The following is a 26,648-nucleotide window of genomic DNA, read 5'->3' as shown; positions in this document are numbered from 1 at the left end:
AGCAGTAATTTACTCTTGTTTCCCCTGTTGATTTGTGAAAAGTAGGTTTTATTACCAATTAATCCGAAAGAGTTCCATGGATTTATATCATATAAAATAGCTCTGAACAGAGAAGCTTCAGGATTTTCTCCTGGGTGATAGAATGAAAATGATCCATTTTGCTTTTCTGTTATGGTTTTAATCTTTCTTTTGCACCTCAATCACATTTGACTCCTATTATTTCTTTAGCCATGTCCTTATTCTGAGAAACTGAAATATAACATATTATAAATCTGTTTGCTTTTAACAACTTCCTCTTCAAAATCTTTTGAGTCTGTTCTTATTTCACTTTTAAATTGAAGTCACCTGAGGCCATATTATTCTTTATTTTGCCTTTTTTTTGGACATCAGTTTTAAATTCTGAAGATTATCTTTTTAACTGCCTCTTTCTTACCTTACATTTTTAACTTTTTTTTTTTTTTTTTTGGGGGGGGAGGGGCAGGGAGGGGTGGTAGGATTTGATATTAGTATTACTTTCATTATTTTTATTTTTATTTTTTTTTCCCCCACAAACTTGTTAACAAGGATCCTGACACTTCTTTTAGTTCTTTCTAGCTCAAACCTCTCTTTATTCTCTTGGTTCACTTTCTTCTAGAACTTGTTAGCTCAGGCTAAGAGATACTTAATATTAGTAGATCTTCTGTTTTCCTCCAGTAAATTTAGATACACCTTTCTTTCAAGCAGTTTATTAGTGTATACTAGTAGCTGGGTTATAACTGATTGCATTAAATGTTTTATTTGGAATCTATCCTCAAATATGTGCCATTAAAAAATTGCCAGCCCCATCAAACACTTTCAATTTGAAAAGCACATTAAGTCCTGCCCAGCTGCACAGTTTTTCATGTTTCTAGTCTGAATTATATACAGTGTCTCAGCTTAACCTAAGAACTGTGCAAAGCAGTATACATGTATTGTTTCCTCTTGGCAGTGTTCATAGGTGTAAGAGACAAACTGGTTAATTTTTTATAATTTTTTTTTTTTCAGATTGATTTATCTGTTTATGATCTCTCATTAACACATGCTGAACCCTTTTGTACTATTGCTTGCTTTTAAACTAGATAATGTCCATTGCATCATGTCAAGATATAATATGGTGTTACAGATCCTCTCTTCCAGAAGTGTTGGGCCAAAAAGAAAAGTCTAGGAAATTCCAGGCCATTAAACAGATTTCAAATTTGCTTTGTGAAAATCCCTGTCATGCAATAAATCATGCATCAAATAAACTGTGATTAAAATAGCTTTGTTATGCTTTTAGACTTCTGGCATATCTTACCAAAATATGTGGAGCTGAAGCAAAATAGCTCTCCAATTTTAGGGAGATGTCCTACTGCTGACCAAGTAGCAATGGCAGAAGTAGTGCTGTCTCACAGACTGCGTTTTTATCACTGTATTATCCACCATTGCTCTGAGCAGATGCTCCTTGATTTATGCCAAAATTCACTACATTCAAGACTGTGACATTCACAGAAAACAGTTTAACCCACAACTAATCTAGTATACTGCATGGTTTCTGTTTTCTTGTGTTTTTAGGACTGTCATTTCATATGAGTGTAAAATATTTAAGTAAATAAATTTATATATTGCCACTTCAACAGCAACAACTGTAATTAAAACCCTATCAGAATGAAAATCCATGAAAAATAAATTATGGAGGGGGTGTACAGTCTGTTTTTATGGCAAAAACTGCTGTGGGGTTAATATCAGTGATACTCATAGCGTTAATGTATAGAGTAGTCTTTACACAGTTAATGCATACTGATCAATTTTAATGTAAATTAATTGACAGGAATTTACTGCTTCTGGTTAAACACACAAAAGGCTTAGAGAATATATCTTTGAATTATTTATTTTTCTTCATCAGCCAGTCTATTTTTTTAGAAAATATCTGGTTTCTTTTTGTTTAGAAAATAATTTCACCCAGCAAATAAAAGGCACTGTGTAATACAAATGCTTAAAATAAGTCATCTGGGGGTTGATTCGAAGCCCTTTGAAGTCAATGAGAGGTTGCCATTGACATCAGTGGTGTTTGAATCAGATCCTCTAAGGGATAGGTATAATAAAAGCTGATGACAGAGAAGAAGGTTAAAGCTAAAAGGTAGATTAAAAAAAAAAAAAAAAAAAAGATGAAAGAAGAAAAAATTGCTAGACTCATACAGCTTCATACCACTTGTGGTGAATCCATCAAAATCTTTAACCATTTAAACTAAATACAAGTTTCTCTTTATCATGATCTATTAAATGATATGGAGAATACAACAACAGACTTTGAATGAAGGTAGGTTCCCAAGTCAGGCTGTGGTGTTCAGATGTGTTGCACTTACAGCAAGTGCTGCCTATTTCAGAAATAGTAAAAGCTTCACTGCAACATCAACCAGATGTTTAGTATTTTTCATGGATGGTTCTTGTCTTGGTAATCTGTTTAATGAAGAATTGCAATGTCAAAGAACTACGCATGTCACAACTGAAAAGACAATATAAATATATTTTCAAACATTACTCTCTTTTTATGACTGTCTTTTCTTCCTGAAAGACTCCTTCCAACCTATTGAATAGTATACTTTTTTTTTTTTTTTTTTTAATGCAGTGGCATTAAATGCATTTAATGCATCTCTCATTCATTTTCTGTCCTTCTGCAGTATCCATTCCTGAGTCCTATATCTTAAATACATATTTTTAATTTGGAACAAGCAGTTTAAGCAAATAGAAAATAAATATTTCAATCATAGCTGGCATTTTTAAATATTAATATGCAGCTAATATCTATGGAAGTAGATACTGATGGAAAGCATCTCATTAACATCAGGACAATCTTTGTCAAGGCACTTTTGAGTCACTATTTTCTGAGCTACATGACTATAACAGCACACACACTTCCTGTAACACATACCTGTAAGGCTTTCCATATATACTTTCCTGAAACACATGCATAGGCCAGCTGGAAAGTTACATGACCTCCTCCAGTTTTAGGCCAGGTCAAACATTTGGTCTACATGTGCCTTTGAATTTATGCTAAAAAACCTGCATGTATACAGTATTGGTACAGTCAAATACATGCAAGTAACTTTGAATATCTGATTCATTTAAATGTTCTTAATTTTCATAACTCCATCATCTATAAAAGTTATGTCCAGTTTCTAAAGAACTATTTTTTTTCTCAAGTGCCTTAAATCCTATTATTAAATTAAATTATATTCTGCCAATAATGATTTAACGGTTATGTTTTTCCTCAGATTTTTCTATGCATCTTTAAAAAATTTCAGATATGAGTATAAATAACACAATATATCCAGCTGCATATCGTATTATATAATCTGAATAATTTGAAGTTGTACTAATTTTGGAATCTATAATGCAGGTCTTATATTTATGATTTATTATGCCAAAACTACAAATAATTGGCATTATGTGGAACTAGGAATAAGACTACTTTATACAGTCTATTGTGAACACACACCCCTGAAATAAATGAGTTGACAAAAAATTCCCCAGGCAGTGACAAATAATAGTGAAGATTTAGAGAGCAAAAGCATTGACCTGTTTAGGCCTGTGTGCTGGGGACTAGGCAGACTTACATTCTCTGCATCCTTGAATGCGTAGAAAACATTGAACAGATTTAAGTTATTTCATATTTTGAAAGATTTTTAATTTTTATCCAGCTTTCCCAGGCTGGATATCTATGGCCATCTATGCCAAATTGATGAAATATAGATCAATCAATCCTATATTTTCATAGATCACGTTCCAGGTGAATTATTATTTTTATTATTATAATAATTATTATATTGTTTAAAATCATTGGTGAGGGTCAAGTAATGCCCAGTGATAAATTTGTTATGTGTAGGACAATCAGTTTTGCTTTTACAACAACCATTGAACATCTATGTTTTTTCCTAAGGCTTAACAGATTTACAGAGGAAACTCACAAAGGTAGGGAGGAATATATGTCAATGAGATTAAATACTTCTGTTAATGAAGAATTTGGGGCATTTTTCCAAACATTTAATGAACATTCTGGAAGATTTTGTTTTACTCTAGAGGTCCAAAAGCAAGTAGTCCAACTTCTTTTTTTTACTTCTGAGTTTTTCTTTCTTTTAAAAGACTTTCAACTGAAACAATAAGACTGGTTCAATGTCTGTCTGTATATATGTATATATTTATTGCAATTTTTCCCTGAATTCAGTTATTGATGTTACAAATTAAAATGCATGATTGTGTTTCCTGAATGCTAAAAAATCTGACAAAAATCAGAACTGATAAATATTAAATACTGTATTGATTTATACTAATGAGCAAGCAAGAATATTTTAATTGTATTTCTATAACAAATATGATTTCCATGCACATACCTATTTTCTGTTTGGAATAGCACATTCTCAGCAGCACATTTAAAATACATACCAAGGCTATAACGAAACTGGAGGAAAGAAACCAAATAACATTTGGATGCTTTTTATCCTCGTGATATTATCTATAAGGTCGTCAACAACTGAAAATTTATTGTGCTAAAAGACCATTTAGATTAACATCATGAATACAGCAATCTATATCGCAATAGGAAAAATGTTTTTTTGTTTCTTTTTTGAACCTGTAACATTTTGTCATTGCTTGATAATGGATTCGTTTCTGAACATTAATAGCTCTGGTTTTCTAAAATCAGTCAACTGCATTATACAAGCTTACCATGCCAGAGAAGCACGGTCTGCTATTTATTGCTTTTAAAATGTTTCTTTAACAGAAGAGACATAATTGTAAAGTTTGTATTATATCCTGGTTCCGTTCAGATACCTGAAACCTGGAGATCTAGACAGAGTTAACCAGGACTTCTCAAAACAGCAACTGAACTAAAATTATTCTAGGGTATTTTAATTATTCACATGACAGCTGTTAAACTGGAAACAATCCAAGTGACAGAAAACTTCTCTGTGAATGCTAGCAACTTAACTGTTAAGGAATTAGAGAGATGCTTCTTAAAAGCTTTTCTTTGCTATTATATCCAAACCCAAGATCTGTCATGGGTTTGGCTGCAACAGAGTTAATTTTCTTTGTAGAGGCCTGTATGATGCTGTGTTTTGGAATTTTGATTAAAATAATGCTGATAACACATGGATGTTTCAGTTGTTGCAGAGCAGTGCTCACACAGAGCCAAGGACGTTTCAGCTTCTGGTGCTGCCCTGCCAGTGAGGAGGCTGGAGGTGCACCAGGAGCTGGGAGGGGACACAGCCAGGACACAGTCCAGGCTGACCAAAGGGGTGTCCTGTACCGTGTGGTGTCATGCTCAGCAATAAAAGTTGGGGAAAAGAAGGAGGAGTGTTCAGAGTGATGGCTTTTTTCTGCCCAAGGAACCATTACGCATGCTGAGCCCTGCTTTCCTGGGAGTGGCTGAACACCTGCCTGCCGATGAGAAGTAGCAAATGGATTCCTTGCTTTCCTTCACTTGTGTATGCAGCCTTTATTTTACCTAGTGAGCTGCCTTTATCCCAACCCCCCGGTTCTCACACTTTTACCTTTTTGATTCTCTCCTGCAATCTCACCTGGGAGAGTGAGCAAGCAGCTGGGTGGGGCAGAGCTGAACTCTAGGTTAAACCACAAGATCTTATGATGACAGAATGTAAGGAAAAGACACCTCTTTGGGTAGTCAGACTCTGTGCTAAATAGCCACATATTATATTAGGAGTCTCTGGATAGCCCAATATAGTAGCGGAGGCCACATGGCTGCTGGTGCTGGAAGCCCAGAGGCCAAGTAACCATGTTGTGAAAGGCTCAGCAGCACAAGCACTTTGCTCTGAGCCTCTGGTCATGGTCCCGTCTCACTAATCTGATCTCTTTCTATGATAGGGTCATCTGCTTCATGGATCAAGGGAAGCTGTTAGATGTAGTTTTTCTGGATTTTAATAAGATTTAGATACTGTTCCTGACAGTATCCTTGTAAACTAATTTTCCACCTGTGAGATGAGCAGATACATGGGGCTCCACAATATAGAAAGGATGTTAAGGTCCTTGGAAGCATCCAGAGAAGGGCAGCAATACTGTCTAAAAGTCTGGAAGGCATGACCTGTGAGGAGAGGCTGAGGGCACCTCTTTTATCAAACTTGGAGAAAAGGAGGCTGAAGGGTGACCTCATTGCTCTTTGCAGCTTCCTGTGCAAGGGAAGTGAAGGTGCTCATCTCTCCTCTGTGGTATCTAGTGACAGGACATGTGGGAATGGCTCAAAGCTGCACCAGGGTGGGATTCAGACTGGACATAGGAAAAATTCGTTTACTGTGATGGTGGTCATACACAAACTTCCTAGAGAGGTAGTTGATGTTTTAAACCAGATCATGTTTAAGAAGCATATGGTTAATGATCTTAATGATATATTTTAACTTTTGGTTAGCCTCAGAGTATTCAGACAGTTGGACTCACTGATATTTGTAGGTTTGTTCCAGCTGAACTCCTCTCCTCTCCTCTCCTCTCCTCTCCTCTCCTCTCCTCTCCTCTCCTCTCCTCTCCTCTCCTCTCCTCTCCTCTCCTCTCCTCTCCTCTCCTCTCCTCTCCTCTCCTCTCCTCTCCTCTCCTCTCCTCTCCTCTCCTCTCCTCTCCTCTCCTCTCCTCTCCTCTCCTCTCCTCTCCTCTCCTCTCCTCTCCTCTCCTCGAGTCTCCTCTCCTCTCCTCTCCTCGAGTCTCCTCCATGAAGAGGATTGTCTCACCAATGCAGGTGCAATGAATGGGGATGCATTACTCACAGACTCTCATAAGAGGAAAACAAACTGGGAGTGTTATATGGGCCCATCTCCTGGCTCAGAGGTCCTCCTGTCAGATCAAGTTGTTCAGGGTTGTGGACAGTTAGGTTTTGACTCAGTTCCTCTAACCTCTCCTGGCACAGCATGTGTGTCAGCCCCTTGTCTGCCTTGACATCTCTCCCTTGGATTTGCACCAGCTGCATCCACAACTTTCTTGCCCTGGGGAACCAAAACAGGACACTGCATTCCAGGTGCTGTTTTTGCACAAGTGAAACCCCAGAGCTGAGCAGTTACCCAACATCACCAATCCCACTTTTTTTCTCCTCCCACGCAGAGGAAATAATTTACAAATCGAAGGACTCTTCACTTACCTACGCATAGGTGCCTTGTACTACTAAAGGATGGCCATTCCCCTATCTTTGTTTGTGATCTGTCAGCTTTGGGAATAGATGATGCTACAGCTTGAGAAGCTTGTGCCCTTCTGGGGTGTCAGCTGGCAATCGGTTAGTACTCTCAAATGTGTTTCAGCTGACACTAACATTGATGTGTGGGCAGTGAATCCCTCCTTCAATGTCTGATTGCACAGAGCCTTTGTAGGGGACATGCAGATGTAGAAAGTAGGGAGCTTCCCTAACAACTTTCCCTGTCTCATCCAACACAAAGGTGATATATCAATAAAAGTCACACTGTGGCAAATGTCTGGACACCCACTCAGTTTACATGGTGCTTTTAGTTGTGCTTTTTATCAGTCCATCTATATGAAATGCTCCTCACCTCCATGAACTTTCTTCATCCGTTCTTTATTTGTCTGACAGCTATTCCATTCTTCCCTGCCATCTGCAACAAAATGTCATGATTTGAGGCCCTGGGTATCAATTATGACAAATATCTGTATTCAGTGCAGAGTACATGTAGGGGGTATATTTAGTTTTTCTTTCTGTCTTTCTGAGATGTAAAATTGCCAGGTGGGAACCTGAGGAAGGAAATTTGCTGTTGGAGCAATAAGGAGGAAAAGACATTTAAAGTAATGCTGTAATTCCACCAATTCAATCGAATTTAAAAGCAGACTGGAAATCCAGGATAATAAAGTTCCTAAAACATGTGTGGAAATTGGCAGCTGTGTAGAGGACAGCAATATCCCCAGTGCCCCTGCAAGAGGGTCGGTAGGCTGTACCCAGCCATAGCCAGGGCAGACCGTGCCTGCCTGGAAATGTGGCCATGAGGAGAACAGAGAGGCAGCACTGTGAGATGGATGGCGCTCTGCAGGGTAAAGCATGCTGTTCTGTAGAAAATCTCGTTTCATTAATTCTCCTGTTCGTTGAAAACCATTTTTCCAAACAGCAGTAGCAGCCCACCAGCAAGCTCATGGTACGGACAATAATGTGGGACATAATTGCTCTATTTGTCTAAATGCCTTCACCCCTAGCCCTTCCCTTTCCTGTCAATTTAGATTGATGTTTTTAGGGGCAGAGCTTGTCTCCTAGTGAACGTTCAGTGGCATCTTAATAATTGTGAAGGTCCTGCAGCATGACAAAAAATAATGTATGTGGTTTAGAACAGTGTGACTGATTTGGAGCCCAAAATAACCCAGGTGAATGGGAGAGCTGGATTTGATACCTGATCCTGAGCTATCAAACTTAGCTCAGCATCACAGAAATGTACATCAAACGGAATACCTGGCAGCAAGGCAAACCAGTATGGTATCAACTCAGAGGCTTACAGCGGGTGTTAAAACCCATAGTTAGCCACCTGCAATAAAAATGCAAGCCATGGTTAATGCTGCAATAAGCAAGCTAAGACTGCTTAGTGATCATCCAAGTGTTTCCTTGTGTCAGGGAGGACAGGGTTCATGCCACAGCGCTGGGAAGACCTGGAGGCTGTAGTTTCATGTTGGGTGATGGGGCCAAGCACAGGTTGCAACCACAAGATTGGCTCTTCTGCCCAGGGCCACCTCACAGCCTCACAGTCTCTGTGCTGGGGCTGAAATGAGAGAATGAAAAAGGGGGAGAACAGCCATGCCTGCTTTGCTGCTGAAGATGTTGTTGTGGCATTGTCACTTTAGTCTGGTGCTTGACTGTTCTGGATAACCAGGAGATCATCACTTTGCTGGTGGCTTTGTAATCAACAAAAAGGGGGGCCCAAAGCCAAGGAGCATTACGCAGACTAGCATAAAGACACCCCCCCCCCCTCCTTTTTTTTAAAAAATCTCAATCTTTTTTCACCTAGTCCTTCTAAAGCTCACATGTAATCTCTTGAACCTAGCACAGTTTAGGGCTAAGAAGACTTCTCCCATGCCTATTTCCCTGACCTGGTTTCAGAAATATCTTTCCATAGTATCCTCAATGGAGATGTCACACCATGCTAGTCTGGATTTTTGACAACGCCAAAACAGCCCTAGACAGACACTTCTATTTTCCTGATCAATGATACTGTACCTCAGAATGAGCTGTGCTGCACCATGAGCTGGTCTCTGCCATACAAATGCACAGATTATATTACATATATACATTTCTCTTTCTATATATATCTGTGTATGAATTTATATTCTCAACCCACAGGATGAAATAATTCTGCACCATGTACATTTTTGTGCTGTTAAGGCACACTGTTGCTTTGCAAGCAAAACAGTAGATCTTTCATTTGCTGGTGACATTGCACAAAGTGCTTATAATTCAGTGTTAGCTTATCAGCTGTCCAATCTTCCACTCCAGGGAATGTGTCAACCATCAAAAGGAATGGAGGAGGTGTGCTGAATCTTAATGGCTTCTATTTCATCAGACTCACTTTCTTAAGGGCATTTAATCAATGAGGACAAGTAGTAGGCAGATTTTTAAATAAATGTGTCACTTTAGGTTAATCCACAGTACAGCTGAATGTATTTGTTTATGCGATTCCCCGAATATGTTCTTCTGCTGCTCAGCTGAATTGATAATCTGTAAATCAAAACATGTTACAAGTAGTTTTAAACCAGCCTTGAGCAATAGCTTCATTTGACCTACTGGTATCTAAACCATCCAGAAGTTTCAGATCCAAGGGTGTTTAATGTCAGTGTTTCATATTCAGCAGAGTTTCACGGAAACCTTTGCTTCAGTGAATTAAATTGTTTTCTGGTCACTATAGGCTTGTAGAAATATTTTCTTTTCTTTTTCTCTCCTCTCCTCTCCTCTCCTCTCCTCTCCTCTCCTCTCCTCTCCTCTCCTCTCCTCTCCTCTCCTCTCCTCTCCTCTCCTCTCCTCTCCTCTCCTCTCCTCTCCTCTCCTCTCCTCTCCTCTCCTCTCCTCTCCTCGAGTCTCCTCTCCTCTCCTCTCCTCTCCTCTCCTCGAGTCTCCTCTCCTCTCCTCTCCTCTCCTCTCCTCTCCTCTCCTCTCCTCTCCTCTCCTCTCCTCTCCTCTCCTCTCCTCTCCTCTCCTCTCCTCTCCTCTCCTCTCCTCTCCTCTCCTCTCCTCTCCTCTCCTCTCCTCTCCTCTCCTCTCCTCTCCTCTCCTCTCCTCTCCTCTCCTCTCCTCTCCTCTCCTCTCCTCTCCTCTCCTCTTTTTTATTTGTTTTTCTTTTCTCTTTTTTTCTATCTCTTTTCAATTTTCTCTTTTCTTCTTTTTTTCCCTTCTTCTCTTTTTTTTTTTTTTTGTGAAATAAAAAAAAAAAAATAAATGAGATAATGAAAAAAATGAAATATTTTAAAATTGCATGTTACCATTACTTGTTACCAATAATTTAACAACTAATGAAAACATTTAATAGGATAATCTAAGGAATCTTATGTACTTTTAAGAAGTAAAAATGTGCAAACTGCTAAAATTGTATGAATATGTAGATATAGCTGTGTGTGTATGGGCAGGTGATAAACAGATATGCACAAGCTCTGATTTACTACTTTTTAACTCCTGCTAATTAAAACACTGAATCTGTTTATCCTTTCTGCTAAGACATGAAACAAAGGTTATCAGAAAATGCATGGGGCAAAATTGGTCACAAATTATAATATGTTAATTGTACAATCACACCAATATACACTCGTGTTGAGGGAGAAGAAAGCTGACAGACTAGTGGAAAAAATATCTAGCCCATCCATATGAGATTTGCACTGATGCAAAATATTGGCAAAGTTGCTTTGATTTTGACTGATAAGACCAAGATTATAATCAAGTCCAACAGCTAGACTGAAAGTCAAGTGTTACTCAGCTGTAAGAATATATAAGGTGTAGTTAAAATCCCTAAGAGACCAATGCTGGTTTTACCTGCATAATGACCAAAGTAATAGTGCAGAAATTATACTGTGAGATAATAGAAAACTTTCTCTTACAACCTGTGGTGGAAATACTCTGCAGATCGAAGTGTGTGACATTGTGAAGGACATCTGTGATTATGAGAAGCTGCTTGTGTTATGTAATATAAATCACTCAAGCATGGGCATCCAACCAGAATATGACTTTCCAGTTCATGTGAGGAGTAATTAGATTGACGAGAGAGCGTCACAGGCAGAACAGTGAAATAAAATAAAATGCACCAACAGTGCTTGTGGACAAAACAGAAAATAAGGCTGAGCATGTGTTACAGGTTCTCTCTGTAATGTTCTTACAATTTTAAGGGTGATTCTCACATGACTTTAGCCTGTCACAACTGCTTCATTTCCAAGCTCCACAGCACTAGCATTGTAAGTGCTCTTATAAACATATGTATAATGGGTACTTTCAAATGTATATTCATGTGCCAATTTGTATTACAATTTTACTCTTCTTCATTCACGACAAATTAAATTCATTCCTGTGCATCCTTCTGGTAATGTACAATTAGCATCCTGAGACTGCAATCTATTTTTTTCTCTTAACTTGCAGGCAGGTTTGAAGACAGCAGGTAAAACCTACCTTATCCCTTTAAAAATGATCTTTAATATGGATCTAAATGCCACATAAATCAATCTATCCCATAAACTGTGTCTCAACCTCTTTAAGCATATCTCTGTGTTAGTTTTAACATCATTATGTCCCATTGTGATGAAAATGGACTTTCTGTGTCCTATGATAATGAAAATAGCCACTTTATGCAGTTTTTGCCTGCAATTATCCAGGCTTTTCTCAGACTCTAGAGAAATCTAAGCTAATTGCTTTGGGACATTTGCTACATTTCCATAAATTCTTTGTTAATTTTTCATGAGAAACTGTTATTGCAGTTGGCCTTAAAGTTCCCATTGTATTCAATAATGTAAAGAAGTCATTATGAAAACATAACCAATTCACTAGTGCCTCCATCAAAGCTATGCTCTTTTTATCTACATGTATTCTCAGGTGAGACTGAATGACTCATCCAAACCCTTCAATGGATCTTTTTTGTATTTTGATGCAGGCTTTTCTTCATCTGAGCTTACTCAAAGCAAACCTAAAAGTGGTTCTATGTGGTGCATGACCTTGTCATTATAGGACATGATTTGAGTCTGCTTTATCTGACAGTTGGCTATGGAATTGCTTTTATACCTACTCGTGAAGCCAAAGACAAAGAATTCTGTTTTAAGTGACATGGTAGTAATAAAAATGAGGCACATTTCCAAGGGAACACTTCACCACTTGTGATGTTGTATTTGATTTATTGATTAGTCTGAACTCAAAGTCACGATTTCTGTAGACTAGAAACAACAATAAAATATTAATCTGAATCCATTGCAGTGCACTTTGTGCAGATATCCAGTAATACAAACACAAGTTATATTCCAAGCGGTATTGAGCACTGCTTATCAAGATTGTTTTTTCTTTCTTTACTCACCTAGAGTACAGTACACTGGTGTATGTTTTCCTCTGCAACATTCTCCTGAAATGAAAGTTTATGAAAGATTATGAAAGTTGTTATATTAATTAGATGAAACACTACAAGACAGTGAGGAAGAATAAATTCAAATGAGGAGTTCTGGGGTAACTGCAGGTCGTTGCGGACTTCTGAAATAACAGCAGCTGTGGGCAGCTGGCTACAGCTTGTCAACTATTTTGCAGAAATAATACTGCACAAATTAGGAAACAAGAACTTTCAAAAGCATGGTTAAAGTTGTGTTATCGACTGTGAAAAAGTATGCCACTGTCTTCTGCAAGATGCAGAGTAGAAGTAATGACTGCATTGAGGACAAGCTTCTCAATATAAAAAAAAAGAAAAAAAACAGATTTGCTTGATTTTGGTGGTGCTGTGCCAGTTTTCACTCATTACAACACCAGCCTTGATGAGGTTTGAACAAAAGCATCAGTGCAGTCCAACAAGATGCCACTTAAAAGTCCCTGAACTGCAAGAAACCTTCTTGGCTCCCCTAGAACCCTTAAAAACACTAACTAACAAAAGTAAAATAAAATAAGTAAATAAAAAGAAAAAATACAATAAAATACAATAAATAAAATAAAATAAAGTAAAATAAAATAAAATAAAATAAAATAAAATAAAATAAATAAAATAAAATAAAATAAAATAAAATAAAATAAAATAAAATAAAATAAAATAAAATAAAATAAAATAAAATAAAATAATAAAATAAAATAAAATAAAAAAATAATATTGAGCCTGTTGCATTTGCATTTTACAGATTTCCACCATTCAGCTCTTTCTGTTGTGATCATAAAATATTGACATCTTCGTAATCAGATATGTGTCACTGCCATCTCTGAAGCAGTTCATATAATTTTCAGTGAAAGACACACTTCTACAATGATTTTCCCTGACATATTGTAACAGAAGAGAGAGTGCATTTCTGAGAAACAAAAGGAAATGAAGAGGAGCAGGGTGAAAAAAAGTAGCCCTGAAAAAATAAGGATAAGCTAGTGTTTTCCTAGTTAGAGAATATTGCTTAGTGATATGATTAATGGAAAGCACAGGTTTTCTTGATATCAATAGCAACCATTATATGCTAGAACTGGATCAGTTAATGACCTATATTTCTCTAAGGTCCTCTAATGTCTGATTGCTGAAAAAGGCAAGGGATTGTAAGCAAACCTCAAAAATCTCTAAGGTTTGACTCAGAAACATGCTCACAAATCCCATTGCTTATCCTAAGCTTTTCTAAACCTCTTTCGTGTGGTAATGAAGCAGAGGATCATTGTATGATTGGATCTCTTTTTCTCTTGTGGGTAGGTGGTCTAAAATAAAAGAAAACCAATACTGCTTGTGATATTTATCTTAATCTGAAGAAAGTAAAATGCAAAATTTTAAATAAGTAACATGGTACCTCTTTTTTTGCATTTGCACAAAAAAAAAAAAAAAAAAAAAAAAAAATAGTACATCTGGCTTCAGTATTGTTTCCAGACTCAGGTTTTTCATGTTTGTTAGTGGATTCCCTGTTCTGAAGACTATTGATTCAAGAACCGTGCCCTTCCCATGCTGCTCAGGGGCTTTATTCTCTGAGGAATAAACTGACTTGAATGGGAATATTGGCAGCATATGGCACTGCTCAGGACATCTGAAGTGGATGGTTCGTTATATGGGAAGAAGATTTACTCTTCTTTAGCTCTCATTGTTGCACGCGCTTTTGAGCAGCACACGCCCACTAACTCTCCAATATGGCAATTTTACTGCTCCCGTTTTTCTAGGATTTGCTGCCCTGATGCTAATAGAAGTGAAAGAAACAGTACAGCAGCTTGTAGGCTGGGATTTTAACTACTAAGCTGTTGGGGTAATTTGTTTTGTTTTGTTTGTTTTGTTTTTCTTTACTGCAGTGGTAGCAGAAATAGTGGGGGGTGTTACTAGGAAGATAAATCTTCTGTGTATTTAACTTCTAATATATGTGAACAAGGAGTATCTCTACTTTATCCAGAGCGCTGGATGTGTGTTTTTGCCCAAGAGGTACAACCACCCTCTCCACATTCTTCCATTCAAAATATGATGTGCTTTGAAAGAGAGAAATGACTGGAAGGCCTTCTCTCATCCCCAAAGTCTACACCTGCTGAAAGACTAATGGACTTACCAGCTGGTCTGCCTTTCTTTAATCATCTTCCCGCCAACATCTGCTCCAAGCAGCAAAGCCAGCTCCATGTGCTCAAAATGGCCGAGGGAGGAGGGAGGAAAAATAGATCTGCTGGTGGGGTAGGGGACTGCTATTTCACATGGGGTGTGAGAGATAGGAAAGTACAGTTATGTTTTTCCCTTTGGGTTTGAGCAGAGTGAATTTGATGAAAGGGTGATTTTGTGTTAGAATTGGGCTAAGCAAAGTATTAACTGAGAAGGGTGGGACAAGGATCAGTGGAAGAGACATGAGACACAAAATTCTGCAGACTAGGAGACGAGATACAAACTTCTGTGCCTTCATGAAAAGCTGTGAACATCTGTGTGTTTACAGAGGATTGTAGTGGGAGCCAAAGGACAGAAAGGAAAGAGGAGTGGGGAGGTGCAAATGCAAGGAGCAAATCCAAGTCTTCTTGCTCAGGAGAACAAAGCCAATGTTTCTTGTACAAACACTGCTTCGGTCATGCAGGAAAAATGACTCTTAGCTTCTGGGGACTAACTTAATGTTTTGGCTGTGCTTCCCTAAGCAAGTCATTCTGCTTCATTTGTACATGATAATTGCAACAGGCTTTACAGCTTGTAGTCCCCTTACTGTTAAAGAAAATTTCACGTGGACCAATTTAGGCCAGAAGGCCAGGTTTATTGTATGTTGATCATGTTCACAAGTTCATATACAGGCTAGATAATTTCTTCTTTGGTAGCTGAGTCTTAATGGTATTTTCTTTTACATGCCAGCTATTTTCTAGCTTTTAAGTATTTTGTCACTCTGATATTGCCTGAACCATGAAACCTAATGAAGTGATTACATAAGCTAGTGAATATGGCTTGGTTCTTCTCTCTTTTCTTTGCTAGAGTATCTGTTAAATACATGAGCAAAAAACAGCTCTCTGACCTACCAGCAAAAAATAATAGAAGCAGGAGCACACACACTCGGTAAAGTAGCCTTAGATTTTTACATACACGTTAGTGTTTAATTTCAGTCTGTCAGACAATTAAGAAGATTGTTTAGGTAATATTTGTATAAAAGGCATGTATAAAATTTTCACTGAATCATTGGCTGGGTACAAGACTGATCACCAAAAGCAAAGCAAAACCCAAACAAAGGTTTCCATTCTCACAACAATTATTCTATTCTGATCAGCTGAGTGTATGGAAATATCCCTTGACGTGCATACACACAGTACTGATTTCCCTGTAAGTAAGCGCAGTCCACCACTATCACATTCCAATTACATAGCTGTGCTATGAAGACAATTGTTCACTGAAAGCTGTTGGGAAGGCAAAGTTCACATGCCTTTAAAAACAAAACAAAACAAAATGTAAACTTTTGACTGTTAAAGTTCATTACGCTTCCCACTGCTCTTCACTTCAGTGAAGGATCTCACAGGAAAGCTGTTACAGCAATGAAAAACCCATTGCTTTACATGGTGCTGTGTTTGCAAATTCCCTGTGGCTAGTGCATTTCTTTCTCAAACTGAAAGAAATGAAGTGTCATGTACATCAGGTTGTTCTTCATTGCTCACATTCCTCTTTGTGTTTACCAGAATTTTTCATCACAAGAATGCAAGAATGGCACTTTACTTAAAGATGGTGCGCTATGTTAAGCAGACAGTATTGTCATTATTTAGCTGCTATGGTAGACTGTGGATGCAGTCCTGTTGATTTTATTAAAGAGGTTGTCAGGATCTATAATTCACACATCATTAACCGCTTCATTAAAACTACAGCAGCTCTGTGAGCCCTAAACTTGTAACAGTTTTAAGACAATACAAGTAAATGCTCACTGTCTGAGACATGCAGACATCTCCAGTGACTTGTTCACTGGATAGTTAAAAGACAGTGTTGGTTTTTAGGAAATACTTTTTTTTCAAACTATAAGCATGAATGCATAAAACATGTTCACTTAGAATTTATTTGATTTAAGTTAAAAGCATTACTTTGCAATGAGGTGTGCATTCTCACATCGTCAATCAAAAAATAAAAGGCAATAACATACCAAAATGTACAGTCATTTAAGCATTTTCATATGGTTTAAGTTTTCTTTACTGGAATATGAAGCAGCCGGTGTCCTGAAACAATGTGAAGGAGAACACTAACAGTCGTGAGCAATGTGAATCATATTTATTTAAGAACTTAAAATTAATGGAGCATTAATTATGTAGAGATAATTTTTATTTCCCTATTATTTTCCCAGAGTCCTTCTATATTTCTGTTTTGCTAAAGTCAGTGTCTGTCCCTTGTCTTCTCTTTCCCTCTTTCACTAGACACCTCCTTCTCTTTCCCCACTTTCTTTGCTAGAGCTACCCACTCAGACACAAGAATATACCATGGATTTTTGAGCTGTGCTTTGGAGCCTGGTCAACTTGAGCACATTTGGAACCAAGCAGAAAGATTTGCACTTCCACCCATAAGCTGTGGAAGCCTCATGGGTGGGATGCATGTGCAGCTCTCACAGCTCTTTCACCCCTCTTTTCAGAGCCACCAGCCATCCCCCCTTACACTCAGGGAGGCTTTTGGTAAAGCTCCATGGTGTCCCCGTGAATTCAGATCCTGTGCACCTGTCCTATAGGCTGCCAGCCTTCTCCCACACTTCCATCACCCTGAGCACCCCAGCCCGATGGTCAGCCCCACAGCCACCCCTGCAGATGCCCTGACTCAGAGCCACCAGGATGCTCTGAGCTTGTGTCCCAGTGGGTCTGGACCTGCATTTCTGGGACCAAGGGCGTTGCACTGTGGTTCTGCAGCAGACTGGCATCCATAAACCAGGGTTCTACTCAAGCTACAGGCACTACCTTGGGCATAAAGAGCCAAAATCTATATTGTTTGCAAAAAGCAAGCAAAAGCTGAGCAGATGTCTGGAAAGCTGGCAATCTTGTGGGAGTCTCAGTCCGCTGTTATTGTTAGAGGTAGGGTCAAGGGAAGAGCAAACCCAGAGCTACCACAAGAGTAGGGCTGCCCAGGGAAATTGACTGTTCCCTGGCCATCACACTCTATGGGTTTTTATCACCTTCTTTTGGAAGGCTGCTAAACAAAATAAATAGCCCTTATTGTATGTCTTATTATCGGTCCAGGAATGCTATGCAAAGCATAATTGATTGATGTTGTCCTGAAAGTCCATTTGAGTTTTGCTAACTTTGAGTTTACAGCTTCACTGAAAAATTAAATAGCATTTTTTTTGCCATAAAGTAAATCTCTGGATAAATGTACTGTCAGCAAGCATATTGTACCTTTCTTGGAGTCAGTATGTGAATATCTCTATTGACATTTTTGTGGAGAAATAAGTCAAATTTTATTTTCAGAAAGTTTTTCTCTTCTCCTTCCCATTTACCTAGACAGATAAACAGATGTATAGATAGCTTTCTGATCAATCATGCTAGATTCTTTCAAGGTTAAATCCCAGGTCTCCAGGGGAATGCATTATTCTCTTTGCAAGATGTCAATATTTCCAAGAATGATCTAAAAAGGAAAAAAAAAAAGGCATTTTTTTCCAACAGCACATTGAATCATAGAATCATAGAAGATCCCAAGTTGGAAGGGACTCATAAGGATCATCAAGTCCAACTCTTACATTCCATTCCATTGCTTACAACTATTTTTGCCGGGACAGAGCAGTTCATGATGGTCACCAGTTATAATATGCTCACAATTTATTGGGATGTCTGGGCAGTAAAACTGTGGATTGGGTTGAGATTATTCTTTCCATATTTTGGTATAGTAGTAGTTACTGAGAAATAAAATCAGCTAGGGTTAGTAGTCTTTGTCTTTAGCCCCATCCAAACATGTCAAATATGACAAAACTGGCTTTTGTAAAAGAGGAATGAATGAGGAACTCTGATTTTATTTATTTATTTATTTGTTTATTTATTTATTTTCTGTAATTATGACTGGTGACTATTTGTGCTCTCGGCAGAAAAAGTGCTTGTTATGTTGGGAACCGCTAGATCTTGACATACCAGAAGGCTTGTCACTGTGTAAATAGTTAGAAGCCAAGATTTTTATTTATTTATTTATTTTTGCCATGACCTTGCACTGACCTCAGCCTTGAGGTAGGAACTTCTTTGCAAGAGATAAACATTAATGCCTTCCTTTCTGTCCAGGACAGATGGCCTAAGACACGGCAGTAAATTCAATCTGCTCAAGGACATTCTCTGGCAATGAAGCCAGCCTACAAAGAATGGCACACATCCTTTCCTTTAAACTATCTCACTGCTCATGACAAGTTGGCCAAACCTGTACCCACAGGTTGTGCAAAGTCACAAACCATGCCCAGCACAAGACTGCTAGCTGGTACAGACAAATCTGGGCTGAGGCAGCCCTGGCACTGTCCGTGTGGGTGGCTGAGCCTAGTGCCCAGATCTGTTCCCCAGCACTCTTTCATTTCGCAGTATACCATATACATGTAGCAAGGGGGCTGCTTCTGGTGCTGTCCATTTTTTCTGGGGAGTAAATCTACCCATTCCATGTTCATTTTACCTAGAAAACTTGAAGGAAATACAAGCAGTGACCTCTTAAAGGAAGGTCAATTGTTACCACAAAAGCTTCTGAGCAGTCAGATTGTATTCATACATTTTCCCAGCACAATTAGCACATTCCTTTCACAGCCTTATCCTTTCCCTGAAACCTGTATTCATTCTTAAGCTAAAAGTAGATTTAAGAAAAGAAAAGAAAAGAAAAGAAAAGAAAAGAAAAGAAAAGAAAAGAAAAGAAAAGAAAAGAAAAGAAAAGAAAAGAAAAGAAAAGAAAAGAAAAGAAAAGAAAAGAAAAGAAAAGAAAAGAAAAGAAAAGAAAAGAAAAGAAAAGAAAGAAAAGAAAAGAAAAGTCAGATATTCCTAACTGACCTGGCAGTGTGGAGGGTTGTTTGTGTCTAGAGTCTGGATGACAAGAGGCTTGTATCTATGGCAAATCAACATGTTGTAAACGCTACAAAAAGTTAGCAAGGCTTAATTAATTAGTCCCACAAGATAGTATTGTTGACTATCTTGGCAAGTCAACAGTAAAATATTTTTCCTAAAAGATCATCCAACTTTGCAAGAGCTGAAAATTCAACAACTTGTGATTATGGGCTGCAAACAAAAACTCATAGAACTCATCATGAGAAAATCTTTGTCACATATAATTGTAAAAAAAAAAGAAAAAATGTGTTTGAAAAATAACAAGGAAAAAAATGTCTTTCCAATAGATAAAGAAAAAAATAAAAGAAAAGCTGTCTTGTCCCTCTCATGCAATTCCAGAAACCTGCATACCTAACACAAAGATACTGTGAAACAGGCAAGTACATCTTTTTTTGACTTTTTTTTGTTGTTTTTTTTTTTTTGACCATGGGTCGTTTTACTCAGCACCCAGCCTGATGGCTGCAGATGGGTCCCTATCTCCAAGGGGAAAAAGGATCCTGGGCCAGGAGCTGGTGGGGCTCATTGAGAGGGCTTTAAACTAGGTAAGATGGGGGATGGGGCTGAAACAAGGCTTGTTGGAGCTGTGCCAGGGGGAACAATGGCAAGGTTGGGGGATAAGGCAATGGCCCAGCTGAAGTGCATCTACACTAATGTACGCAGCATGGGTAACAAACAGGAGGAGCTGGAAGCCATCATGCAGCGGGCAGGCTGTGACTCGGTTGCCATCACGGAGACGCGGTGGGACCACTGTCATGACTGGAGTGCTGAAATGACTGGCTATAAGCTCTTCAGAAGGGACAGGCAGAACAGAAAGGGTGGTGGTGTGGCTCTCTATATTAGATAATCTTTTGATGTTATGGAACTCGAGGCTGGGAGTGACAAGGTTGAGTCCCTCTGGGTTAGGATTGGTGGGAAGGTCAACAAGGCTAGCGTCCTGGTCGGGGTCTGTTATAGACCGCCGAAACAGGACGAGGAGATGGTTGAGGAGTTCTACAGGCAACTGACAGAAGTTGTGAAATCGTCGGCGCTTATTCTCATGGGGGACTTCAACTTCCCTGACATATCCTGGAAGCACAACACAGCCCAGAGAAAGCAGTCTAGGAGGTTTCTGGAAAGCCTGGAAGATAGCTTCCTGACACAGCTGGTTAGTGAGCCTACCAGGGGTGGTGACCCGCTAGACCTTCTCTTCTCAGACAGAGAAGGACTGGTGGGAGATGTGGTGGTCGGAAGCTGTCTTGGGCAGAGTGACCACGAAATGGTGGAGTTCTCTATTCTTGGCGAGGCCAGGAACTGGACCAGTAAAACCGCTGTATTGGACTTCCGGAGGGCTGATTTTGAGCTGCTGAGGACACTGGTTGGTAGAGTCCCCTGGGAGGCGGTTCTGAAGGGCAGAGGAGTCCAGGAAGGCTGGGAGCTCTTCAAGAGGGAAATCTTAATGGCGCAGGAGCGGTCTGTCCCCACGTGCCCAAAGACGATCTGGCATGGAAGAAAACCGGCCTGGCTCAACAGAGAGTTGCAGCTTGAGCTTAGGAGAAAAAAGAGGGTTTATAATCTTTGGAAAAAAGGGCGGGCCACTCAGGAGGACTACAAGGATGTTATGAGGCAGTGCAGGGACAAAATTAGAAAGGCCAAAGCTCATCTGGAGCTCAATCTGGCTACTGCCCTTAAAGACGACAAAAAATCTTTTTACAAATACATCAATGCAAAACAGAGGACTAAGGAGAATCTCCATCCTTTACTGGATGCCGGGGGAAACCTTGTTACAAAAGATGAGGAAAAGGCGGAGGTGCTTAATGCCTTCTTTGCCTCAGTCTTTAGCGGCAATACCGGTTGTTCTCTGGATACCCAGTACCCTGAACTGGTGGAAGGGGATGGGGAGCAGGATGTGGCCCTCACTATCCACGAAGAACTGGTTGGTGACCTGCTACAGCACTTGAATGTGCACAAGTTGATGGGGCCGGATGGGATCCACCCAAGGGTACTGAGAGAACTGGCAGAGGAGCTGGCCAAGCTGCTTACCATCATTTATCAGTAGTCCTGACTATCGGGGGAGGTCCCAGTGGACCGATGGCTAGCAAACGTGACGCCCATCTACAAGAAGGGCCGGAGGGCAGACCCAGGGAACTATAGGCCTGTCAGTTTGACCTCAGTGCCAGGGAAGCTCATGGAGCAGATTATCTTGAGAGTCATCACACAGCACTTGCAGGGCAAGCAGGCGATCAGGCCCAGTCAGCATGGGTTTATGAAAGGCAGGTCCTGCTTGACGAACCTGATCTCCTTCTATGACAAAGTGACACACTTGGTGGATGAAGGAAAGGCTGTGGATGTGGTCTACGTTGACTTCAGCAAGGCTTTTGACACTGTTTCCCACAGCATTCTCCTCAAGAAACTGGCTGCTCATGGCTTGGACTGGTGCACACTTCATTGGGCTAGAAACTGGCTGGATAGCCGGGCCCAAAGATTTGTGGTGAATGGAGTCAAATCCATTTGGAGGCCAGTCACTAGTGGCGTTCCCCAGGGCTCGGTGCTGGGGCCGTTCCTCTTCAATATCTTCATTGATGATCTGGACGAGGGCATTGAGTGCACCCTCAGTAAGTTTGCAGGTGACACCAACTTTGGTGCGTGTGTCGATCTGCTTGAGGGTAGGAAGGCTCTTCAGGAGGATCTGGAAAGGCTGGACCGATGGGCTGAGGTCAACTGCATGAAGTTCAACAAGGCCAAGTGCCGGGTCCTGCACCTGGGGTGCCATAACCCCAAGCAGAGCTAGAGACTGGGAGAGGAATGGTTGGAAAGCTGCCTGGCGGAGAAGGACCTGGGAGTATTGGTTGATAGCTGAATATGAGCCAGCAGTGTGCCCAGGTGGCCAAGAAGGCCAATGGCATCCTGGCTTGTATAAGAAGCAGTGTGGCCAGCAGGGCTGGGGAAGTGATCGTCCCCCTGTACTTGGCTCTGGTGAGACCGCACCTCGAGAACTGTGTTCAGTTTTGGGCCCCTCACTACAAGAACGACATTGAGGTGCTTGAGCGAGTCCAGAGAAGGGCGACGAAGCTGGTGAGGGGTCTGGAGAACAAGTCCTACGAGGAGCGGCTGAGGGAGCTGGGCTTGTTCAGCCTGGAGAAGAGGAGGCTCAGGGGCGACCTTATCGTTCTCTACAGGTACCTTAAAGGAGGCTGTAGCGAGGTGGGGGTTGGTCTGTTCTCCCACGTGCCTGGTGACAGGACAAGGGGGAATGGGCTTAAGTTGCACCAGGGGAGGTTTAGGTTGGATGTTAGGAAGAACTTCTTTACCGAAAGGGTTGTTAGACATCGGAACAGGCTGCCCAGGGAAGTGGTAGAGTCACCATCCCTGGAGGTCTTTAAAAGACGTTTAGATGTAGAGCTTAGGGATATGGTTTAGTGGAGGACTGTTAGTGTTATGTCAGAGGTTGGACTCGATGATCTTGAGGTCTCTTCCAACCTAGAAGTTCTGTGATTCTGTGATTCTGTGATCTACAACAGTTACGCGAATACATATCCCATTGGCAAGGTATCATCATCATATCATTCAATAAAGGAAGTAAAGTCCATGCTTAATCAATGTAAAAGTAAAGTGCAGCCCAACACAACCTTTTTAATTACAAAAATATAATAATAACAATAATTAAAAAAATAAAAAATAAAAGGTTAAAAAGGTATATGCCATATTTTGGCCAGAACTCAGCATGTAATGTTAGCCTTCAGCGCTCAGACCTTACTGCTGCATAGGTCTTAGCTCTTAGGTCACTCAAGAATCAGTGATGGTCTAGATGACCAGTATTCTGGGCTAAAAAGACTTTTGGTATGGCCTCATGTGATAGCCCTTAATCACCTGCCTTTCTGATGGGCAATGTATATACCTCCCTTGCTCATTCCTTCAATTCTCAGCTTATTCATAACAGCGAGGAAGTACAAATTACTTTCATTTTTCATTTTTATTTTTATTCTATTTAAGACTTTTAGCTCTGATCAGACTCTTCTCAAAACTGAAATCCCTCATTTCTGACCATTTTCATTCCACATCTTGAAACATAATGTCCAAAACAAACAAACAAAAACAAAAACAAAAACAAAAACTACAGGGCAAGGCTGACTGACTTCTTCCCATTGCTCTGTAGAGTGGGATCATTACTTCATGTTTTACAGACTTTGCTGTTTCATATCCCAGCATGGTGTGTTGTTGCTTTCACAATAGCATGTCATTGTTGACATTGTTCACTTTGATCTGCAATAAACCCCTACAATACCTATCCACTACCTCTGCAGTTTATTTTTACTTACCTAAGTACCTCATTTTGCAAATGTTTTTCAGTGTTTTACCTGTTCTGTTATGTTTATTTAGCATTACTAGAAGGACATTAAACTCCAAAAATGAGGGCAAAATGTGAAGATTCAGCTGAAGAAAACAGCTATCTCAAACTCAGAAGTTTTTAACTTTTACTTAATGTTTTGTGTGTATTTTTTATTCCTTGCACATCCATGAGGCACTAAATCAATCCAAACATTTCCCAGTGTTGTCAAACACTGTATATTCTTTATATATTAAAAGTAGCAAAGAAACCTTGTCTGAAATCCATCAACACAAACCTGTTTTGCAACCAGTAGACTTTTTTTTTTTTTTCTGTTCTAGAAAATATAAAATGGTAAAAAGGGAAAAATATTTTAAAATTAACCCCTTACAGGAAGGCATTAGTCATAGCATAGAAATGTCATTAAAAAAAAAAAAAAAAAAAAAAAAAAAGTAAAAATAAAAATAATAGAACAGAAACCTCTTACTGGAAAATTTTAGACAGTAGAGTACATTTGCTTCTACTCTAGGTCTTGTCATAGCCATATAACCTTCCCAACAGTAAGTTTGTGGTCTCTTGGGTAACATCAGAAAGATGTCTAAAGAAGCCAGGTGAAGAAAGGAATCCAGAGATGGTGTTTAAATTTTTCTCATTACAATGAGTTGTGAATAACTATGAATTAGGACGTACAGAACACAATTAAACATACATAGTGTTACTTCTCTTACATTTTAGCCTAGACTAGAAGCACCTGTCTTGTGAGGATAGGCTTCTGGCCTGGATGACCTGGCTTCAATATGTTTGCTATTGGTTCGCTATTGTCTTTTTGTGGGGAGGTCAGCTTGTAGGTATGCCAATGAAAGCAAAGCCAAAGAAAGAAATCTTTCACCTGGAACAGATCTTTTTTTTTTTTTTTTTTTTTTTTTTTTCCGACTTGGAAGGAAGCCAGAGGGAGGTATTTTGTGGGGCATACGATGATTACATTTAATGCATATGCTGACACAGAAGGTGTGTCCATGCTCCTCTTCCAGTCTCCCAGCCCATGGCTGTCCAAGCCCTTTGGCCAGCACCCAGCCTGCAGGCCCTGCGGAACTGCATCTCGTGCAGCTGCCAGGAAGGCAGGCCATGCTGACAGCCCCATCCCTGCTGTGCACCCCAGCCGGAGTGACCGAGTCCTTGAACAGGTTGCCCAGAAGGGTGGCAGCGCCTCCATCCTTGAAGAACTTGAGAATCTCAGCGTGACAGGGTCCCGGGCAACGTGCTCCAGGAGGCCCGTGCTTGAGGAACGGGCTGGACTACATGATCTCCAGGGGTCCCTCCCGAGCTCAGCTACTCTGTGCCTCTGTGAGCCTGTGATGAGGTGACACTTTTGGACTCTGAAGGTGGCTGAGGACGGGCTTTGAGCAACCAAAGCTCTTGAATATGTACACCACCTCCCCACCTCCACCCCCTTAAGCAAGAAGAGATGAGGAGCAGGCAGAAAGCTGTTGGGTTAGGACGAGCAGTTTAGCAGGGACAGGTGACCTTATCATGGGGGTCTGCTACAGGTCAGTTGACCCTGAAATCCAAGCAGTTGAGGTCTTCTGCAGGCAGATAGAAGCAGCCTTCCTTTTAGAAGCCTTGGTCATCACGGGAGATTTTGACCATCTCCATATCTTTTGGAAAGACAGCACAGCAGAGAATAAGCAATCCAAGAGATTCCTCGTATGTGTTGATGTTAAATTCTGTACTCAAGGAATAGAGGAGCCAAGGAGGCGAGGTGCCATGCTGTGTCTTGTTCTCACCAAGGAGGTGCTCGTTGTGAATCTGAAGGTCAACGTCTGTTTTGGCTGCAGTGATCATGAAATGGTGGAGTACAAGAGTCAGCAAGGAGGAGTACGGCAAGCTCAGCACCTCAGTCTTCAGTAGAGCTGCCTTTGGGCTCTTCAAAATGCTGCTTGGTCACGTACTGTAGGATAAGGCTCTGGAGGGAAGGAAGAAGGGCCTAGTAAAGTCAGACCACTTCCTGCAGGCTTAGGAGTAATGCATCCCAGTAAAGAGGAAGTCCAGCAAAAATGCCAGGAGGCCTTCATAGATGAACAAGAAGCTCAAACGCAGGCATAACAAGGAAGTGTACAGAAGGTGGAAGCAAGGACAGGTGATGTGGGAGGAATAGGGAGACAACGTCTGAGCAGCCAAGGATCAAGTTAGGTAAACTAAAGCCCAGATAGCATTGCATCTGACAATTTAGGGACATCGAGGACAACAAGAACAGCTTCGACAGTATGCCAATAACAAAAGGAAGGCTGGGAAAATTGTGAGTCCTCTCCAGAAGGAAACAGGAGAAGTGGTTATCCAGGACTTGTAGAAGGCTGAAGGACTCCACTTTTTTTTTTCATTGCCTCTGTCTTCACTGGCAAGTGCTCTAGTCACATAGCCCATTTCATAGAATCCAAAGGCAGGGACTGGGACTATGAGGTACCACAGACTGTAAGAGAAGATCAGGTTCAAGAGCATCTAACGAGCCTGAATGTACAAAAGTCCATGGGACCTGATGACATGCATCTGAGTGTCCCAAGGGAACTGGAAAATAACGTTACTAAGCCACTGTCCATCATCATATTTGAGAGGCTGTGGCAGTCTGGTGATGTTCCCACTGATTGGAAGAGCGAAATCATATGCCCAATAATTTAAAAAGGGAAAAAAGGTGAACCTGAGGAACTACAGTCCAGTCAGTATCACCTCTGTGCC

General features: G+C 40.2%; 1 protein-coding gene across 10 annotated transcripts in view; it reads right to left on the bottom strand.

Moving 5' to 3' along the window:
- Positions 1–26,648, bottom strand: part of ZNF608 (zinc finger protein 608) — a 149,687-nt gene that overhangs the window by 13,490 nt on the left and 109,549 nt on the right. For 9 of the 10 annotated variants that reach the window (XR_011805681.1, XR_011805682.1, XM_072030763.1 and 6 more), the window contains one exon: positions 16,372–18,179. Coding sequence is in view for 7 of the 10 variants with exons in the window: in XM_072030763.1 (XP_071886864.1) it covers positions 18,113–18,179 (67 nt within the window). In the remaining 3 variants the exon portion in view is untranslated. Of the gene's footprint in view, positions 1–12,512; positions 12,558–16,371; positions 18,180–26,648 lie in introns of those variants that run through there. The other variant, XR_011805680.1, reaches the window with a different exon arrangement.

The sequence above is a fragment of the Anas platyrhynchos genome, chromosome Z, assembly GCF_047663525.1.
Source record: "Anas platyrhynchos isolate ZD024472 breed Pekin duck chromosome Z, IASCAAS_PekinDuck_T2T, whole genome shotgun sequence".
Lineage (NCBI taxonomy): Eukaryota > Metazoa > Chordata > Aves > Anseriformes > Anatidae > Anas > Anas platyrhynchos.
The sequence above is the reverse complement of the archived record's forward strand: the minus strand, read 5'-3'. Positions and strand labels throughout refer to the sequence as shown.